Source organism: Hemicordylus capensis, chromosome 9 (genome assembly GCF_027244095.1).
Source record: "Hemicordylus capensis ecotype Gifberg chromosome 9, rHemCap1.1.pri, whole genome shotgun sequence".
Taxonomy (NCBI): Eukaryota; Metazoa; Chordata; class Lepidosauria; order Squamata; family Cordylidae; genus Hemicordylus; species Hemicordylus capensis.
The window spans coordinates 16,318,628-16,336,468 of NC_069665.1; the positions used below are offsets into that span (position 1 = coordinate 16,318,628).

At 46.3% G+C, this 17,841-nt stretch overlaps 1 protein-coding gene across 6 annotated transcripts in view; it reads left to right on the plus strand.

The window, feature by feature from the left end:
• BEAN1 (brain expressed associated with NEDD4 1) overlaps positions 1-17,841 on the plus strand; it is a 90,033-nt gene that overhangs the window by 44,153 nt on the left and 28,039 nt on the right. Inside the window, exons 1-2 of one of the 6 annotated variants that reach the window (XM_053270481.1) lie at positions 8,664-8,782; positions 9,393-9,578. The exons of 4 other annotated variants lie outside the window; for them this stretch is intronic. In XM_053270481.1, coding sequence (XP_053126456.1) covers positions 9,530-9,578 — 49 coding nt within the window. In that variant the 5' untranslated portion in view covers positions 8,664-8,782; positions 9,393-9,529. Of the gene's footprint in view, positions 1-8,663; positions 8,783-9,392; positions 9,579-17,841 lie in introns of those variants that run through there. One more of the 6 variants, XM_053270480.1, reaches the window with a different exon arrangement.

Genomic DNA, 17,841 nt, shown 5'->3' on the forward strand with positions numbered 1-17,841 from the left:
GTGTTTTCCAGCACGAGCATTAATGATATTTGCACTATAATTGGTCTGTTTTGGCTACATGGAACAACCCCATTGAACAATTACCTCTGTCTGTGCTTAGCACCATGGACAGTTCCCTGTGTGAGATCATTAATGAAGCAATGCAAATTTCAAGAGAACCCAACTTTTCTGCAACAGCAGCATAGAACACGAACGCATTTCATAATTACATAAAGAATTCTTAAAACGTGCATAGTCATCATGCCAATAACATCTGTAGAGAGTTTGTGCCTAGTAGAGATTTTTGCCAGACAATTCCTGAGCATTTTTGTCTGCTGGCTGCATCAGTGGTTCTGAAATATTTTCTATGCTGCTCGTATGTTTTGTTTATTGCTAGAGGCCTGAAGTCACCATTTTGGCTAATCACTTGAAAATCTTGTCTCTCTCACAGCATCTTTTCTCCTGTGTGTCTGTGTGTGTCTCATGTTAGCATGTAGGAATCTGTGTTATACTGAGTCAGACCATTGGTTCATCTAGCTCAGTCTTGTCCACACTGACTGGCAGCAGCTCTCTTTCATTCAAGAGTCTTTTGCAGCCCCACCTGGAAATGCCAGTGCATGAACCTGAGACCTTCTCGATGCAAGCATGCAGATGCCCTTCTTCTGAACTCTGGCCCCATCCCCTAATAGAGGATGCGCATTTTTACAGGCCTCCAAACCAGGCCTCTGAACCTTTTACGGGCCTCCGCCGGTTTGAAGGTGCAGAAGGTAGCTTTAAGGATGGGGGAGGGCGCACTCCCCCACCGCCCCCAGCCGCGATTCCCCCTCCTGTGCTCTGTGTGAAAACAGTCCGGCAGGGCAGCAGCATATACCACCTTGCCACCCCGTTGACCCCCTGACCAGAAGTGCCTGGCACGCATGCTCAAGTCACAGGCAGGCACATGTGTGTGCGCATGCACACCAAGCACTTCCAGTCGGGGGATGTGGAAGTGCTGGGGTGGCAAGGAGGTAGGCTGCCGCCCTGCTGCACTACACAGCGTGCCAGAGAGGGAAGCACGGCGGGTGGGGGAGGTAAGTGCACCTTCCTCCATCCTTAAAGCGATCCCCTCCCCACCATCGGCTCGAAGGGTGCCACATTCCGTGCACATCCCTATCCCTGAAGCAGGATAGCTTACAGTGCTCACATGTCAGCCATCCAAATGCAAACCAGAGCAGATCCCACTTAGCGAAGAGGACAATTCGAGCTCGCTAGCATAAGATCAGGCTTCACTGCCACAGCCCTGAGACAATATAAGACAAGCCCATCTGGCTACCCTGTGCCTGTTTGACCTGATTACAGTGTGAACTGTCATAAATATAACTTCCATAAGTCTTGAGCTTCTGCATTATACTAATTACATCGAGAATTCCCGCTTATGATTTCAGTGCTACCGCACTATGCGCAGCTGACTTATCATCACTACAGTTGTGCAAGGAGATTTTCAAGTTATGTCTACAACCTGTTACCTTTGGCCCATTGCCTGTACTTACTGCATTTGTTTCAACTAGCTAAAATGTTATTGGCTAGCCTCCAAGGCCAAAATATAAAACAGCAAATAGAACAGATTCTACTCTGTTACACTTCCCACAGACAAACCTGCATTAAAACCAACTGATCTTGTATATAATCAGTACCCTTTTAATTTCCACGTGATCCCCTTCTCCTTGCAGCCTAGGAAGCAAATTTGGGAACAGCTCTTCTGATGTATTTTTTTAATCATCTTTCAATAAATAACAAAGCAGTAGACAAATAGGTTTCTTCCGGAACAATCAAAGTTGCTTAAATAAAAATTTTCTCTGTGTTTTGTGCAGTTTATAGAACATCGGAATGATCAGATAATGTACTAAATCTTCTGCTTCCCTGGAATTATAAGCCTTTTTTCTGTGCTACTGTTTTTGATGAGATCGTGGACCCTCAGATCATATTGGTGTTGCCTGCTACTCAGTGCTGAAGCTCCCTTTCACCATTCGTCCAGTGCCCCCCTGTCCTGTTTTAATTTATTTCTGTTCATTTCCTTTTATTCATTTCCTTGCTGCCATTCTTTACTCCCAACTTTAGCCAAATTAATTTCATTTCTCTCCCATTTTCTGTCTGTGTTCATTTCCATTAATTTATTAGTGGTTGGGGTTCATTTCCCCCAACCCATAAATTTATTTCTTTTGGCACCTCCCTTCCCACGTGTTTGTGATACTCACATGGCTCAAATTAAGCACCTTTTCTAATTGCTGCTGTGTTAAAATCAGTTTAAATGCAGAGGAGTTGAGGAGGCAGTGAAGTTTGGTGGCAAATTGCAGCTGTGGTAGGCAGGGGTAATTTTCAGAAGAAAAATGGGACATGAGGAAAGAGCTAGCCTCTTTGCATGCAGGGGCGTAACTAGGGAAAATAGCGCCTAGGGCAAGCACTGCAATTGCGCGCCCCCCCCCCCCCATCCAAACATCTGACACCCATCTTTCAGATAACTTTACCATAATATCAGCTCAAATACAAGTATTTATTTTATTTTACATTTTTAATATCCCGCTCTTCCTCCTCCTCCAAGGAGCCCAGAGCGGTGTAAAAAGAAAGAGAGAAAGAAAGAAGGAAAGGAAAGAAAAGAAAAGGTTGTGCTGTTGAGTCGATTTCGACTCCTGGCGACCACAGAGCCCTGTGGTTTTCTTGGTAGAATACAGGAGTGGTTTACCACTGCATTGGCCATGTAGTTAGGCAAATTTGTGTCATTTAACCCTTCCCCAGAATGTTCAGGCATAAATTTGTTTGATAAAAATTATAATGGCTGGTGGTACACTAGCCTGCCTGACACCCCAGTCAAATGGTCAATCTTTAGTCAACTAAGGGTAAAGAGACCAGTTAAGAACAGTGGCTGGTGCCCTGTGTCCACAATGCTGCTGCTCTCCATATGGCAAGCCTGCTCAACTTTAGGCCCCCCTGCTGTTTTCGGACTACAACTCCCATCACCCCCAGTCACAGCAGTCGATAGCCAGGGATTATGGGAGTTGTAGGCCAACATCTGCAGGAGGGCCGAAGTTGAGCAGTCCTGCTATAGACCCTTGGTCCATCTAGCTCCGCATTGTCTACACTGACTGGCAGTGGCTCTCCAGAGGTTCCAGGCAGGAGTCTCTCCCAGCCCTGCCTGGAGATGCCAGAGAGTGAATCTGGGACCTTCTGCATGCAAGAAGAAGCATGGGACAGCATGTTTCCTGAGCCATGGTCCCATCTCCTTAGGGCAGGGGTGGACAAACTTGGCCCTCCAGCTGTTGCTGAACCACAACAATAAATTGTGACTGGGGATGATGAGGATAATTGTAACTTCATAATAATAAACTTTCTTTGTTAGCCGCCCCATAACAAATTGTTCTCTGGGTTGTTCACAACAGAGGATTAAAACATATAATAAAAACACATAACACATAAAATCATAACAGACAAAAGGAAAGGTGAAGAGAGTATACAAAATACTATACAAAACAGCTTCAAAACCCATTTTAAAATTAGTTTTAAAAAATCAGATCAAAGCCGAAAAACCAAAATTTAAAAGACCTGAGTGAACAAAAAGGTCTTTACCCAGCATCTAAAAGAACCAAGTTTTGAAGCCAGGTGAACCCCATTGGGGTGGCTGTTCCATAAACGGGGTGCAACCCACCAAAGAGGCCCTCTCCCTGGTAGCCACCTGCCTCACCTCATTTGGCAGGGGCACCCGGGGGAGGGCCTCCAAAGAAGAACCTACGGTTCGGGTAGGGACATATGGGGCAAGGCACTTTCTCAGGTAACCCGGTCCCAAGCCATGTAGGGCTTTAAGCATTAAAACCAGCACTTTGAATTGGGCCCAGAAATGGACCAGGAACCAATGCAGCTGACGAAGCACTAGCATGATAGGATCAAAATGTCCAGTCCCAGAATGATGGGAGTTGTAGTTCAGCAACAGCTGGAGGACCACGTTTGCCCATCCCTGCCCTTAGAGGATTGTCTTATAATGCTCACATGTATCTTCCATGTTTCTTGTTGCATGCAGAAGGTCCAAACCCTGGCAGCATCTCCAGATGGGATTGGGAGAGACTCCTGGCTGGACCCTTGGAGAGCTGCTGCCAGTCAGTGTAGACAATACTGAACTAGATGGACCAAGAGTCTGACTCAGTATAAAGCAGCTTCCTATGTTCTTGTACATTCCTAACCCAGAGCTCTTCCATGCAATTCTAATACTCTCTCCACTACACTACGACAAATTGCCGAGAAGAGAAGCAAAAGTAGCTGTCTTTCGAGCACTTCATATGAATTTGAGCGGATTGCTTCATAGATTACAATAAGCTACCTACATTAACTTTCCAAGATAGCACAAATCCTCTTTGCTTATCTCAGTCTGTGTAAAGAGAATTTGAACAGCAGCCTCATCGACTGGGATAACCCTCAAGTCGTCTGTCGGCTGGGATAACCCTCAAGTCATCGTTAATTAAAACAGGCCATTTTATCTCTCCTGGCCATCTTCATGTCTGACCACTCTTATCTTTTCATTAAGCACTTGATTGAAAACTTGAGGCTGGGTTGGCACTTGAGCACAGAACAAATTAAGGTGCAGCAGATGTGAAGGCAGGCTCCGGAATGATCCTCAGGTGCTCAGTAGAACAAGCATAAATAAATAATACAGTCAATGACCCTGACAAGAACACATGGAGGAAAAGTCAAAGAGGTCATGAGTTTTGTAAATATGGGGTTGGACTTCTCAAGTGGCCTTGATCCTTGTTGCACATGAGCATGCCTGTGAAGCTGGAAATACACAAAATTCTCCTCTTTGGTCATAGGAATACCGGAAGGTGCCTTATGACCGAGTCAGACCGTTTGTCCATCTAGCTCAGTATTGTCTGCATAGGCTAGCAGCAGGTTCTCCAACGCTGCAGGCAGGAATCTCTCTCGGCTCTATTTTGGAGGTGCCAGGGAGGGTACTTGGAACCTTCTGCACACAAGCATGTGGATGTTCTTCCCGATCAGCCCCATTTCCTAAGTGGAATATCTTACAGTGCTCACATGTAGAGGCTAGCTGCCCGGTCACCAAGCCTGCTCTCCCCACAGAACCCTTTAAGGCTCTCCGCGCTGCTCGTGTGGAGAGCCTTGTAGTCTCCCATTCAGATGCAACCCAGGGTGACCCTGCTTAGCAAAGGAGACAATTCATGCTTGCAACCACAAGACCAGCTCTCCTCCTAGGCATTGATTGATAGTAAAATTCCAGCCACAGGGAACTGTGTGCAGAATCGAGTGCACAGCACAGATTCTGGCATCAGGCTTCGAATCCCGAGAATCTTGGCTTTCCTTTTTCCATGCAAGTTGCTAGTACTCATCTAGTCCTTATCATCATGAACATGAACACAACATCCCATAGGGCTGCAGTACTCAGAGGGCTGTCCCTTTTACTGACGACATTCTCCTCTGTCACGACCCATAAACATTTTTTTCCTTGCCATGTGCCTTTACACATGAGGACAGGGTCACGCTGAGAGCACACCCATCCTGACATCACAAAAGGACATCCTGATGCTCTGTCAGGGCATCCTTTAATCATGTGTTCATCCAAATCGCGAGTGTTTTGGAGCACGGTTTGAGGGGTGATGCAGATGAACACCTCCTCATGTGATTAAGGGATGATATCATTGTATGTCAGGATATCCTCCAGTGACATCAAGACAGGGGCACTCTCAGCACAAACCCATCCTTCTCACGTGTAGAGGCCGGTGATCATCTGAACCGGTTCTGTCTCTTTAATTCTCACAAGGTGGGTGCAGCTGATTCTTCATCTTGATCTGCCTGAGCAATGGAATGGGGTAGTAGAATTCTGAGATGGTAGAATGGGCTGTGCTACTTGAGACAGAAGGTGGGAAAATAACATTTCCGAATGCCCTCCTACACGGAAAATCTGTCTCAAGAGCCTAAAACATTCTGGGCATTGTGCATAGATTAAAAAAAAAACAGAGTAGTCACCTTGTCTGCCACCTTAAAATCTAGTAGGGGAGCTGGTCTTGTGGTGGCAAGCATGAATTGTTTCCTTTGCTAAGCAGGGTTCACCCTGTTTTGGATTGGGATGGGAGACTACAGGTGAGCACTGTAAGATCTTCCCCTTAGGGGGATGGGGCCACTCTGGGAAGAGCACTTGCATGCAGAAGGTTCCAAGTTCCCTCCCTGGAAACATCTCCAAGACAGGGCTGAGAGAGACTCCTGCCTGCAGCCTTGGAGAAGCCACTGCCAGTAGGGATGTGCATGAACCAGTTCAGGGGCCCTTTGACAGGCCTCCCAGCCGGTTCGAATGTTCAGCGGTTCAAAGGTGGTGGTGGGGATATCTTTAAGGATGAGGGAGGGTGCTCTTACCCCTCCTGCTGCGTTTCCCCCACCGGCACTGTCTTTTAAAATGATCCAGCGGGGAGGCAGCATACCTCCTTGCCTCCCCAGTGTTTCCTTCAGCCGGAAATGCCCGGTGCATGTGCACTTCGGGTCCAAGGAGGCAGCGGAGGCTGCCACCCTGCCGGACTGTTTGAAAAACAAAAAGGGTAACATGTGGAACCAAGGATGTTTTATTTGTTTCCCACTGTATTTTTTTCTTCTTTTCACACGGTTTTTTCATTTGTGATATCCTTGGACCGTTTTAAAAGGCAGCACCAGTGGGGGAAATGCAGCGGGAGGGGTGAGAGCACCCTCCCCCCTCCTTAAAGATATCCCCCCCACCTTCGAACTTGCAAGCGCCAGTTCCATCTAGGGGTGTGCACGGAACCACGGAACTGCGGTCCGGCACTGGGCTGGGGGGTTCCTGGGGGTGAGATAGAGAGATAGAGCATCTTCCTATATCGCTGCTGCCCGATAGAGGTGTTTCCCATAGTCTGGGAAACAGACCAGTGGGGAGTTGAACCGACAACTTCTGGCTTGCTAGCCAAGTCATTTCGCCGCTGAGCACTAAAACTAAAACTTGTGCTAAAACTAGCAAAGCAATATTAGATGTGCTCGGAAATGCGTATTGAATGCTGACCAGTCAAAGCTGTACTATAAGCAAAAGATGGGAGATAAGAGGTGCAGGAAATAACACAAACACTCTTAATGAAAACACCCAAAGACCATCCTTGTTCTCCATCATAAAATGTACTTTTCAGGCTTATCTGCCTTTTCCCCTTTCTTCCCCACTTTAACCCATGTAATATTCAGCACAAGTAATCGCTTAGCTAATGGAAGCAACGGCAGCGCTTCTTCAAAAGGTCAGGAACAGCTCAGTTGGGAAAAATAAACTCCAAAAAATATGCAGAAGCACCAACTGTGCCAGAGAAAAAAGGAGCCGGGGGCGGGGGGAGAGAAACCGGCTGCCCTTGCCATCAGTTGTGTGCTATTGTCAAGAAGCTGGGCCCCAATCCTGATCTGCAAAGCGTCCAGGTGGTTTCCTTACCAGGCAGTTCAAGGCACCAGAGACCCTTGTCAGTCCATGGCAGCAAACCAGGAAAAACTGTTGGGGAGAAGAGCTGTCCTGGTGGTAGCAAGCATGAACCGTTCCCTTTCCTAAGCACGGGGACGGGGCTGCAGCTCAGTGGCAGAGCATCTGTTTGCATGCAGAAGGTCCCCGGTTCCATCCCCGGGAAAGGCTGGGAGAGACTCCTGCCTGAAACCCTTCTGGAGAAGCTGCTGCCAGTCTGTGTAAACACTGAGTGAGAGGGACCGATGGGCTGGCTTGGTGGAAGGCACCTTCCTATGATTCTGTGTCACAAAAGAGGGTGAGGAAGCACTGTTCCCCCATGTCCGGTTTCTGAAATCGTGATATAGTTTTCATTAACAATCTCTCCTTAAGCAGTTTTTCTCTGAAGTCAGTCCTATTGATTTTAATGGAGTTAACCTCCAAGTCAGGATGCTTAGGATTTCAGTCTTATTGATATTTCTGGTTTATGATTCGACAGCAGATCGAGCTGAGCGGAGCAGGAGAGTGACTTGTCTGAGGGGCCCTTGCCCCCGCCCCCGGTCCCCCACCACCACCACACACATACACCATGGCCCCCTGGCACCAGCTATGCTCATCAGAAAAGGAAAAGCCTTCCTGACCTGCTGATGAAAACTGGATTTTGACGTTTGGGTGAAGCCGGACCTTTGCCTTACTTGCCTAGGAAGCTGCCTTATACTGAGACAGACCATTGGTCCACCCTGCTCAATGTTGTCTACACTGACTGGCAGCAACTCTCCAGGGTTTCAGGTGAGAGGAGAGCTGGTCTTGTGGTAGCAAGCATGACTAGGCTCCTGAGCTAAGCAGGGTCTGCCCTGGTTTGCATTTGAATAGGAGACCACATGTGAGCACTGTAAAATATTCCCCTCAGGGGATGGAGCCGCTCTGGGAAGAGCATCTCAGTTCCAAGTTAGGGCTGAGAGAGACTCCTGCCTGCAACCCCTTAGAGAAGCCGTTGCCAGTCTGTGTAGACAATACTGAGCTAGATAGACCAATGGTCTGACTCAGCGTATGGCAGCTTCCTATGTTCCTATGACTGAACCAAGGACCTTCTGCATGCCAGGCATGTGCTCTACTACAAAACTGAAGCCCTTCTTCTTCTTCTTCTTCTTCTTCTTCTTCTTCTTCTTCTTCTTCTTCTTCTTCTATGAGCATCTGAAGATGCCTTATATTGGGTCAGGGCATTGATCCACCTGGCTCAATCTACTCCAGTGCTGCACAACTTCAGCCCTCCTGCAGATGTTGGGTTACAACATCCATCATCCCTATTGACCACTGTGCCTGAGGCTGGTGAGAGTGCCCCTGCCAAATGAGGTGAGGCGGATGGCTACTAAGGATAGGGCCTTTTCAGTGGTTGCACCTCATTTATGGAATAGCCTCCCCAGTGAGGTTCGTCTGGCTTTGTCATGTTGTCCTTTTAGATGCCAGATAGAGACCTTTTTGTTCATTCGGGCCTTTTAGATTTTGATTTTCAGGTTTGATTTTTAACTGATTTTGAAATGAGTTTTTAAACTGCTTTGTATTGTATTTTGTATCTTCTCCCCTCCCAACTTTTTGTCTGTTATGATATAATGTGTGTGTAGGTTTTTTGTAGGTTTTAATCCTGCATTGTGAGCTGTCCAGAGAACAATTTGTTATAGGGCCGCTAACAAATAGAGTTGGTTGTATTATTATTATTATTATTAGTCCAACAACAGCTTGAGAGCTGAAGTTGGGCAGCCCTGGTCTACTCTGACTGGCAGCAGTCACCAGGGTTTGAGACAGCCCTTTCTCAATCCTTCCTAGAGATGCTGCCAGGCATCAAATCCGGGACCTTCTGCATGAAAAGCAGATGCTCGTCCACTGAATGCCACAGCCCCTGCATTACCCAGCAAAGTCTTATAGTGATATTATAGATGCCGTCCTCTTTTTTTTTTTCCCCTAGACAGAAACTAGGCCAGCACTGCAGCCGAAGCCAAACACAGCTCCTGAGCCATTTGTTGTGTCCCACTTGGCAGAACCCTGCACTACTGCTTTTGCAATGCACTTAGGCAGCAAAAACAAGAGATCTGTTCAACTCTGATGGGAAAACTCCACAATACATGCAGCATCAAACAAAAACCAAAAAAAGGTGAAAGCAAAAACCCTGAAGCACAGCAATAGGGCGTAGAAATGACCCACATGTGGTAGTGGAAAGTACCTTTGGTTTGTTGGGTCACAAATAGAGATGTGCATGAAACAAATTTTTTGATTAGTTTCAAATTCAGATCGAATCCCGAACATTCGTTCTGAATTGAAATCAAATCGAATCTAGTCTGAAAGTTCAATTCGGATTTGAATCAAATTTGAATCAATTCAACCCTGTTTTGGTGCCTTTTTTAACCAATCAGGGGGGCTGAGTGGTTTTTTAAAGGTGCCAAATGGTTCTTGAATCAAATTTGAATGAATTTCAAAAATGTGTTTCTAATTCGAATCAAATTGCCCTTGTAAGCGATGGTACAATTTGAATTTGAATCACCCAGATTTGAGTCGAATCAATTTGAATTTGAATCAATTTGCATGACCATAGTCACAAGTTCTGCACACCTTGTATGAATCAAAATAATCTCCTGCCGTTTCTTTGCTCTTTCGTTCAGCGAAGAAAGTGCGTAGTGTTAACAGATGCAGCCCAGTCTGATCCAGGACTGCTCAAAGGTAGCATGTGCAAGTTTGTAAGCCATGCAACACAATCTGTGAGCCCCGTTTTGTTCAGTCAGGTTTTCTTCCAGGGAAAGATGTTTAGGATTGCAGCCTTGAACCCTATTCAGACACTAGGGCAGTTCTCACGACCAGAAACTGGATAGGAGACAAGTCTTACTCAGTTTCGGGGAATGGACACACTCCTGTTTTGCAACTGTGTGTTAGATAAAAAGAAGGTCAGAGGTGGGGAGCTTGATCCTCTGTCAAGCCTCAGCTAGGTAGGATGGGTTACATCCTACTGTGTTCAACCTACCTCGCTCAGAAGCTGGGGATGGAACCTCACTAGGGTGTAATGGTAACGTCCTACTCAACTGGGGCTTGACAGATGATCAAGCTCCCTGCCTCCAACCTTGTTTTTATCTAACACACAATCACAAAATGGGAGCATGCCCAACTCCCTAAGTGTGTAGGACCTGTCTCCTACAAAGTTTATGATTGTGTGTGAGGTGAAGGTGAAGTGTGCTATTGAATCAGTGTTGCCTCCTGGCGACCACAGAGCCCTGTGGCTGTCCTTGGTAGAATACAGGAGGGGTTGACCATTGCCTCCTCCCACGCAGTATGAGATGATGCTTTTCAGCATCTTCCTATATCACTGCTGCCCAATAGAAGTGTTTCCCGTAGTCTGGGAAAACATAGCAGCGGGGATTCAAACCGGCAACCTCTGGCTTGTTAGTCAAGTCATTTCCCCACTGCACCATTAGGTGGTACTACCCTATTATGTTGTATGTTCCGATACCTGTACTGTACACAAATACATGTTGTTGTATGAATGACTGTACCTGCATTCCTTTTAAAAATGAACCTTTTACTTTAAAAGTGAACCTTTTACAGGACAGTCCCTCTGAAATACAGGATCCAGATCAGAAGTGTCCTGCTATACCTGCATTCAGTGTAACATGTGAATAACTATACCTGCATGCAGATCCATACTTGTGTATGCGGTACACCAGTTGTACGAGTGCTGAACATAATGTATGAATAGGGTTTTGGTCTCCTTCTAATCCACTAGAAAGAAAATTACCAAGTCTGCAGTGAGCAGAATCAGGCCTTCTTGCTGTTTTTCCCCCTTGATTAGGCAGATCTTGTTTCAACATGTAGGTTGCAATGACAAGTGTACCAGGAAAGATAGGTGCACCTTTCTTTGAAGATGATTAATCAACGTTGATAATAGCCCTCCTTCCAGATTTATATATATTTATATATAAATGTGGAAAGAAGTAGAGCAGGCTGTTAAGGATGGCTGGCTTCCTTATTTTTAGCATTTGCTTATTTTTAGAATCAAAGAGTCGGAGGCATTAAGAGAAAACGGCAATTCTGTGCCACCATGGTGAGTCAGGATGACATTTGCTCATCATAAACACAACCCAATTTCAACAGTGGTGGGAATATTTAAAGAACTGTCATGTCAGCATTGGAAAGGAAAATATTGTGTTTGCCTTCCTGGCATGGGCAAGCCAACACAGCTACGCAACTGATACAGGCTGCTTGGAATGGAGAGGTGAACAGAGAGAAACAAGACAGAAGCCCGATTCAGACATTATGCTGTATGAGTGTACAGATGCCTGTACACTTGTACACGTATTTGTGTGAATGACTGTACCTGGGTTCATTTTAAAAGTGAACCTGGATACAGGCCCTGCAAGTGCATGGTACAGAGAGGAAGTGTACTGCTGTACCTGCGTTGAATGTAACATGTGAATGACTGTACCTTTGTACAAATCTGCACCTGTGTGCACTGTATGCTCATTGTATGAGTGTTGAACATAACATGTGAATGGGCCTAGAGAAGGCACAGGAGCCCCAAGGGGGCAGAATGCTGATGATCCTAAGACAGCCTGTGGGATTGAGATTGTTGCATGGGCAAAAAGTAGAGAAAAGTAGAGAAGCAGAAGTATATAGAGGGTGGAGTTTGTTTATTTTTACACTTCTATCTTGTTCTTCCTTCAAGCAGCCCAAAGTGGTGTACATGGTTATGCTTCTACCCACAACAACCCTGTGAGGTAGGTTAGGCTGAGAGAGAAGTGACTGGCCCAGGGTCACCCATTTTGTCTCATGGCTGAAGAGGGATTTGAACTTGAGGCTCCTCAGTCCTGTTCCAGCACTCTCGCCACACCACTACACTGGCTCTCAAAGAGTTGAAAGACATTTGGGTGGAGCTGCCACTGTACCAGTCCCCAGTCTCCTCAAAAAGCAAATTAGAGGTGAAAGGGATAGATGGCAACGAATGAATGATGGACAGCTATTTATATACCGCTTTTTAACCAAAGTTCCCAAAGCGGTTGACATGGATATATGAATAAATGAATAAGATGGCTCCCTGTCCCCAAAGGGCTCACAATCTTAAAAAAGAAACATAAGAGAGACCCCAGCAACAGCCACTGGAAGGATGATGTGCAGGGGAACGGATAGGGCCAGTTGCTCTCCCTCTGCTCATAAAGAAAATCACCACTTTAACAAGGTGCCTCTTTGCTCAGTTAGCAGGGGGTGCTGATGCTGATCAGCAGGAGCACCCCCAAGGTAGCTGAGTACCCAGCATGCAGGAGAGCATAACGTATCTTTTCTGGGAGCCCTTGCAGGTTCCTCCAAGGTCCTCCTGCCCATTACCAGGAGCTTTTAACCTGCTGTCCGCTTCTTGGTGTGTCGGAGTTGGGTGAGTCCACCATGATTCCAGGTATTGGCCAGGAACTCTTCCCCTGCCCTCGCTTCTTGGGACTGACGGATGGATTTAAGCTCTGGAGTCCAAGTTACAGGATTATGCTCCAGTGACAAGAAAGACTTTCATGTAGGTGGTAATCCTAAAGGCAAGGGGACCATTCATTCTCCCTTTCATTCACTTGTTCCCACACTAACGCTCCGCGTCGGCGACTCCTTGAGCTGCAGCCATGCTGTTCATTGACTCGAGAGCAGCCAATTAATAGACGTATCATTTCTAATCACGGCACTAAAATTAGCACAAACAGGGGCTTGCTGGAAACAAATCCTGCCAGCTCAGTGAGTGCTGTGCAGCAGGGCAGGAAAAGTTTCCTTTTTAAAAGCCAGTGAAGTGATAAGAGAGCTATGTGCTCTGTGAGCAGCCCCTGCCATGCTCCATTGGTGGCAAGTGGAAATGCCGCGGAACAGCTGGGCCAACGTATGAGGTCGAAGTGCAGGGCCCCTCACATAAATATTTGGCGGTCTCTGTTGATTCCAAAGAGCTCTTGGTAGTGCATTTCCTGTTTTATTCAGTTTTTCCCATGAGGGTAGCTGGTCTTGTGGTAATGAGTGTAAATTGTCCCTCTTGCTAAGCAGAGTCCACCTTGGATTGCATTTGGATGGGTGATTACATGTGAGCACTGCAAGGGGCCCTAGCTCAATGGAAGAGCATCTTCATGGATGCAACCAGAAGGTTCCAAGTTCCCTCCCTGGCATCTCCGGTAGGGCTGGGAAAGAGTCCTGCCTGAAACCTTGGAGAGCCGCTGCCAGAGTATACAGTACTGAGCTAGATGGACCAACACTCTGACTTCACCCACCAACGTTTAATTCAAGGAAAAACCAAGACCATTACGCATAGACTTCTTCATGCTCACTCTTAGAAACTTGCTTTTGGTGGATTCTAAATTGCCTTGCCCACGGCAACAGCTTCAGTGGGGGAAAACAATGAAAACAGCCTCCTAGGATACTTCTATTTCTATTTGGTTTATTGATTATTTCCCCAACCCCCACCCACCCACCCCACACACACTTTTCCATATTCTTAACATTACAACACAAAAGCCCCTGACGTCTGTAAGCCTTTCCATGACTGTGTGCTACAAGAGGGCCTGCAGTTGGTTCCCTGCCCCAATTTAAAAAGAAACATTAGAGAGACAGCAGCAAAGCCACTGCAGAAAAGCTGTGGGGGACAGGGACAGTTGTTTCCTCCACCCCTGCTGCTGCTTGAGACGGTGCCTCTTTGCCCAGTTAGCAAGGATGAGTTTGAATAGGGCAAGGCAATTTGACAGAAGAAAGCACCGTAGCTTCTTCTTACAAGGAACCACTCAGGTCCCCGGATGTTGTTGGACTACAGCTTCCATCTTGTAGGCACAGTGGCTGAAGGCAGGGGATGATAAGAATTGTAGTCCAACCACTTGGGGGGACCCAGGTTTGAGATCCCCTGGGCAGGGTAGGAATGATGTGCTGGCAGAAAAAGAAGCCCAGCCATTTCTGCCCTGGTGCTGCTATCCAGCACCGTACTCTGATGCTTACAGGCCACCACCAGGCTCAGAAGCACGGCGCCTCTGAATCCCAGTTGCAGGGGAGCAACAGCAGGAGAGAGAGCATGTCCTCAGCTCTTGCCTGTGGGCTCCCCAGAGGCATCTGGTGGGCCGCTGTCTGAAATAGGATGCTGGACTAGAGGGGCCTTGGGCCTGATCCAGCAGGGCTGTTCTTGTGTCGGGTAGGAGGTCAGCTTGCAGGCAGTGAATAAGATCTCTCTCTGTCTCTCTCTCTCTCTCCCTCCTAGCAGGAAGGCAGTGTGGGAAGAACTGCCAGGAGCTCATTCTTTGCAGACGATATTCATCTTGTAGGCAGCAGAGTAGTAAAATGCCATTTGGTGCCAGCTTCATCAGAGGAAATGAGGCCGTCACTAATGTAGCCAGCAATCACTATGACAGGGGTCATCCATTATTGTGGGATCATTCCTTTGCCACTTTATCTTGCGCCCACTGTAACTGTTGCAGTGTGGGGAGGTTTTATTTCTCCTTGGCAGCCGTGTCGCAGGGATAACGGAATGCTTGATAAAGTGACAGTTGTTTCAGACAAAAATGCATTTTAATTAGACAGAAGCCGGAACTTTTGAGAAAGATGGGAGGACATCACATCACCTCCCTCCCCCGCCCCCCCAGTGAATAGGACTAAAAGTGAATTTCAGGGGCTCTTGAACAGTGTTGCAGGATGTTTTTGACTCCAATGCTCATAATCATCAGCCAAAGGCCGCTGCTGCTGGGTATAGGAGGAGCTGTAGGTTTTATCAGGCGGAGGTTTTCATGTTATGTGGAGGCTTTATTAGGTGATTGACAATGAATCCCATGTTCCCTGTTCAACAACAGCTAGGGGGCCAAAGAAGTCACAGATTAAAATACACGCGACACAATAAAAACAATAGTATAAGACAGTTATTAAAATTATTACAATTCTAATTAAACGCCTGCAAGAACAGGAGAGTCTTGCGGGGGGCTTCCTGAAAACAAGCAGAGAAGGAGATGCTCTCACTTCATCAGGGAGCATATTCCAAAGCCGTTTCATTCATTTAATGCTGTTTCATTCAGGCAACTAGGCGCTGCATTTCCTTTTCGCACTTTGCCTTTCACACACATGCATTTCTTACCCACAAGTGTAGGATCTTCATTAAAATATTCCCGCAAATGGGGTCTCTTTTATGGCATGCTGCCATATGAGGTGTTTCCCTTCAACAATGGAGGATACACTCGGGAAAACCTTTTCTCAGGACTGCATGAATATGTTCAGTTCACTTTGGGTTTCACTTCTATTCCCCTTCCCATCCATGCATTTATATCCAGGCTCCTCCTCCTTGCTCGGATCTGCTCCATCCCCCCAGATCCTCCATTCATTGACCTTCTTTGTCTTGTGGAGGGGGGGAAGGGGGTGGGAAGCAAGAGCTTGAGAGTGTGTGTGTGTGTGTGTGTGTGCACGCGCACTCATGCTGCATGTACACACCTGCAGAATAGGACTGTTCAGGTCTGTTATCTCTCATCCCCGTATACTGCTGTTAATATGTCCATAGAATATAATTAGAAATTATGATTAATGTTCATGATGATATCTTTGACCTAGGTTCTATATGAATTGGTTTTTTAATCAATTTAAATTTTAAAAAGCTTTAAATTTAAAAAACAATTACACACACACACACACACACACACATATATATATATTCAACCCTGAGAGGCAATACTCTGAAAAAGAATTGCCTCCTTACTCGGTTAGCATGAGGGTAAAGGTAAAGTGTGCGGTTGAATCGGTGTCGACTCCTGACGACCACAGAGCCCTGTGGTTTTTCTTTACAGGAGGGGTTTACCGTTGCCTCCTCCCACGGAGTATGAGATGATGCCTTTCAGCATCTTCCTATATCGCTGCTGCCCAATAGAGGTGTTTCCCATAGTCTGGGAAACAGAGCAGCGGGGATTCGAACCGGCAACCTCTGGCTTGCTAGGCAACTCATTTCCCGCTGCGCCATTAGGTGGCTTAGCATGAAGGTGTGGAGGACAATTAAAAATAAGACATTCCAACGCTGAACAAATGGAGGGGTTAGTGAAGTCTCCTAGTCTGGGGCACAATTGGTCTACGGCTGACTCTGTGAGGCTGATTTCAATTGATAAGGCACAGATCTGTGGGAACTGTGCACTCTGAGCTGAACCTCATGCTTTCTTGCAAGGCCTGGCTGCATAAGTCTGGAGACAGAAACCCAGTTTATAAAGCTGCATTAGTTCAAGAGATATTGAACTATTTATTCCTGCCAGACAAAGCAGGTGAGGAGCGTGCATTCCTGGCATGTGTGCCTTTCCCTCCAGCATGATTTGTTTCACTTCATCATGTTGATAAAGGAGGCCCTGGGCCCGAAGATGGGAAGATTTCCCCCCTGCTAATTTGAACCAGCACCTCCATAAGCTGCTGTGACATCCACGTAATACCCTAAAGCCCTGGGAATCCAAAAAGACTCATTTCCTGAGCTCTTCTGCAGGGACTTCCTCTTTGCTTCTGACATTCCCAATTTGCAGACTGTTGGTGATTCAGTCTTATTCCTTCTGACTCTTTAATACAGATGTCAGCGTACGGAGAGCAAGTCATTATCTGATAGCTGCCTGAAAATAAAAGGCAGAATTAGCTTTCTCAAGGATGAGGCACGCCTTTGCCTTGGATGAGCTCCTCAAGGTCACGGAGAAATTTTGCAGCTGCACATGCTCCAGATTCCCTTGCACATATCCCTCTGGAGTGCATCCAAGGAAACCTTTGCAGTTGCTGTACTATCTGAATGGGGTGTCAGTCACAGTATGTGTGTTTGTTTATGCATTTATTTAACATTTTTATATCCTGCCATTCTTCACATGTGAATTCATGGTGCCTTACAACAACATTTTGTCACACAATAAAACAATATACAGCGGCCTCTAAAAATCATAAAAATGCAAAGATAAAAGACAGTCATGAAAAGGACAATCATGTCATGATAAAAGACAATCATGAATAAAAGACAATCACGATAAAAAGGACAATCATATTTTTGTCATGATTAAAGACAATCATGAAAACAGGGCAGTGCAGTAATTGGGAAGAATTTATGTAGTTAGGGCGATATAGCCCTAATTTCTATACAGATCTCAGAAGGCCATCTTCCCCTATCAGTAAACCCTTGAATATCGCAGGTTTAGCTTCTGCACTTTTAACCTTTCACAGGCAACTTCCTGGTAAACAAATTGGGTTGCTGCAAAAGTAGTTTTGGTCTTTCACAGGTTTTCCAGCTGAGATTTTAAAATTAAAGAGAAAACCCCCCCTGTAACTTTAAAAATCCCCAACCCCACAAATGACCACAGTTGAGCAGCCTGTACTTCTTAAATCAAGGATTTAAAAGTCAAAGGGATTCTCCCAGCTGAGAAGCAGGGAGGCAAGGTGAGGCCAGC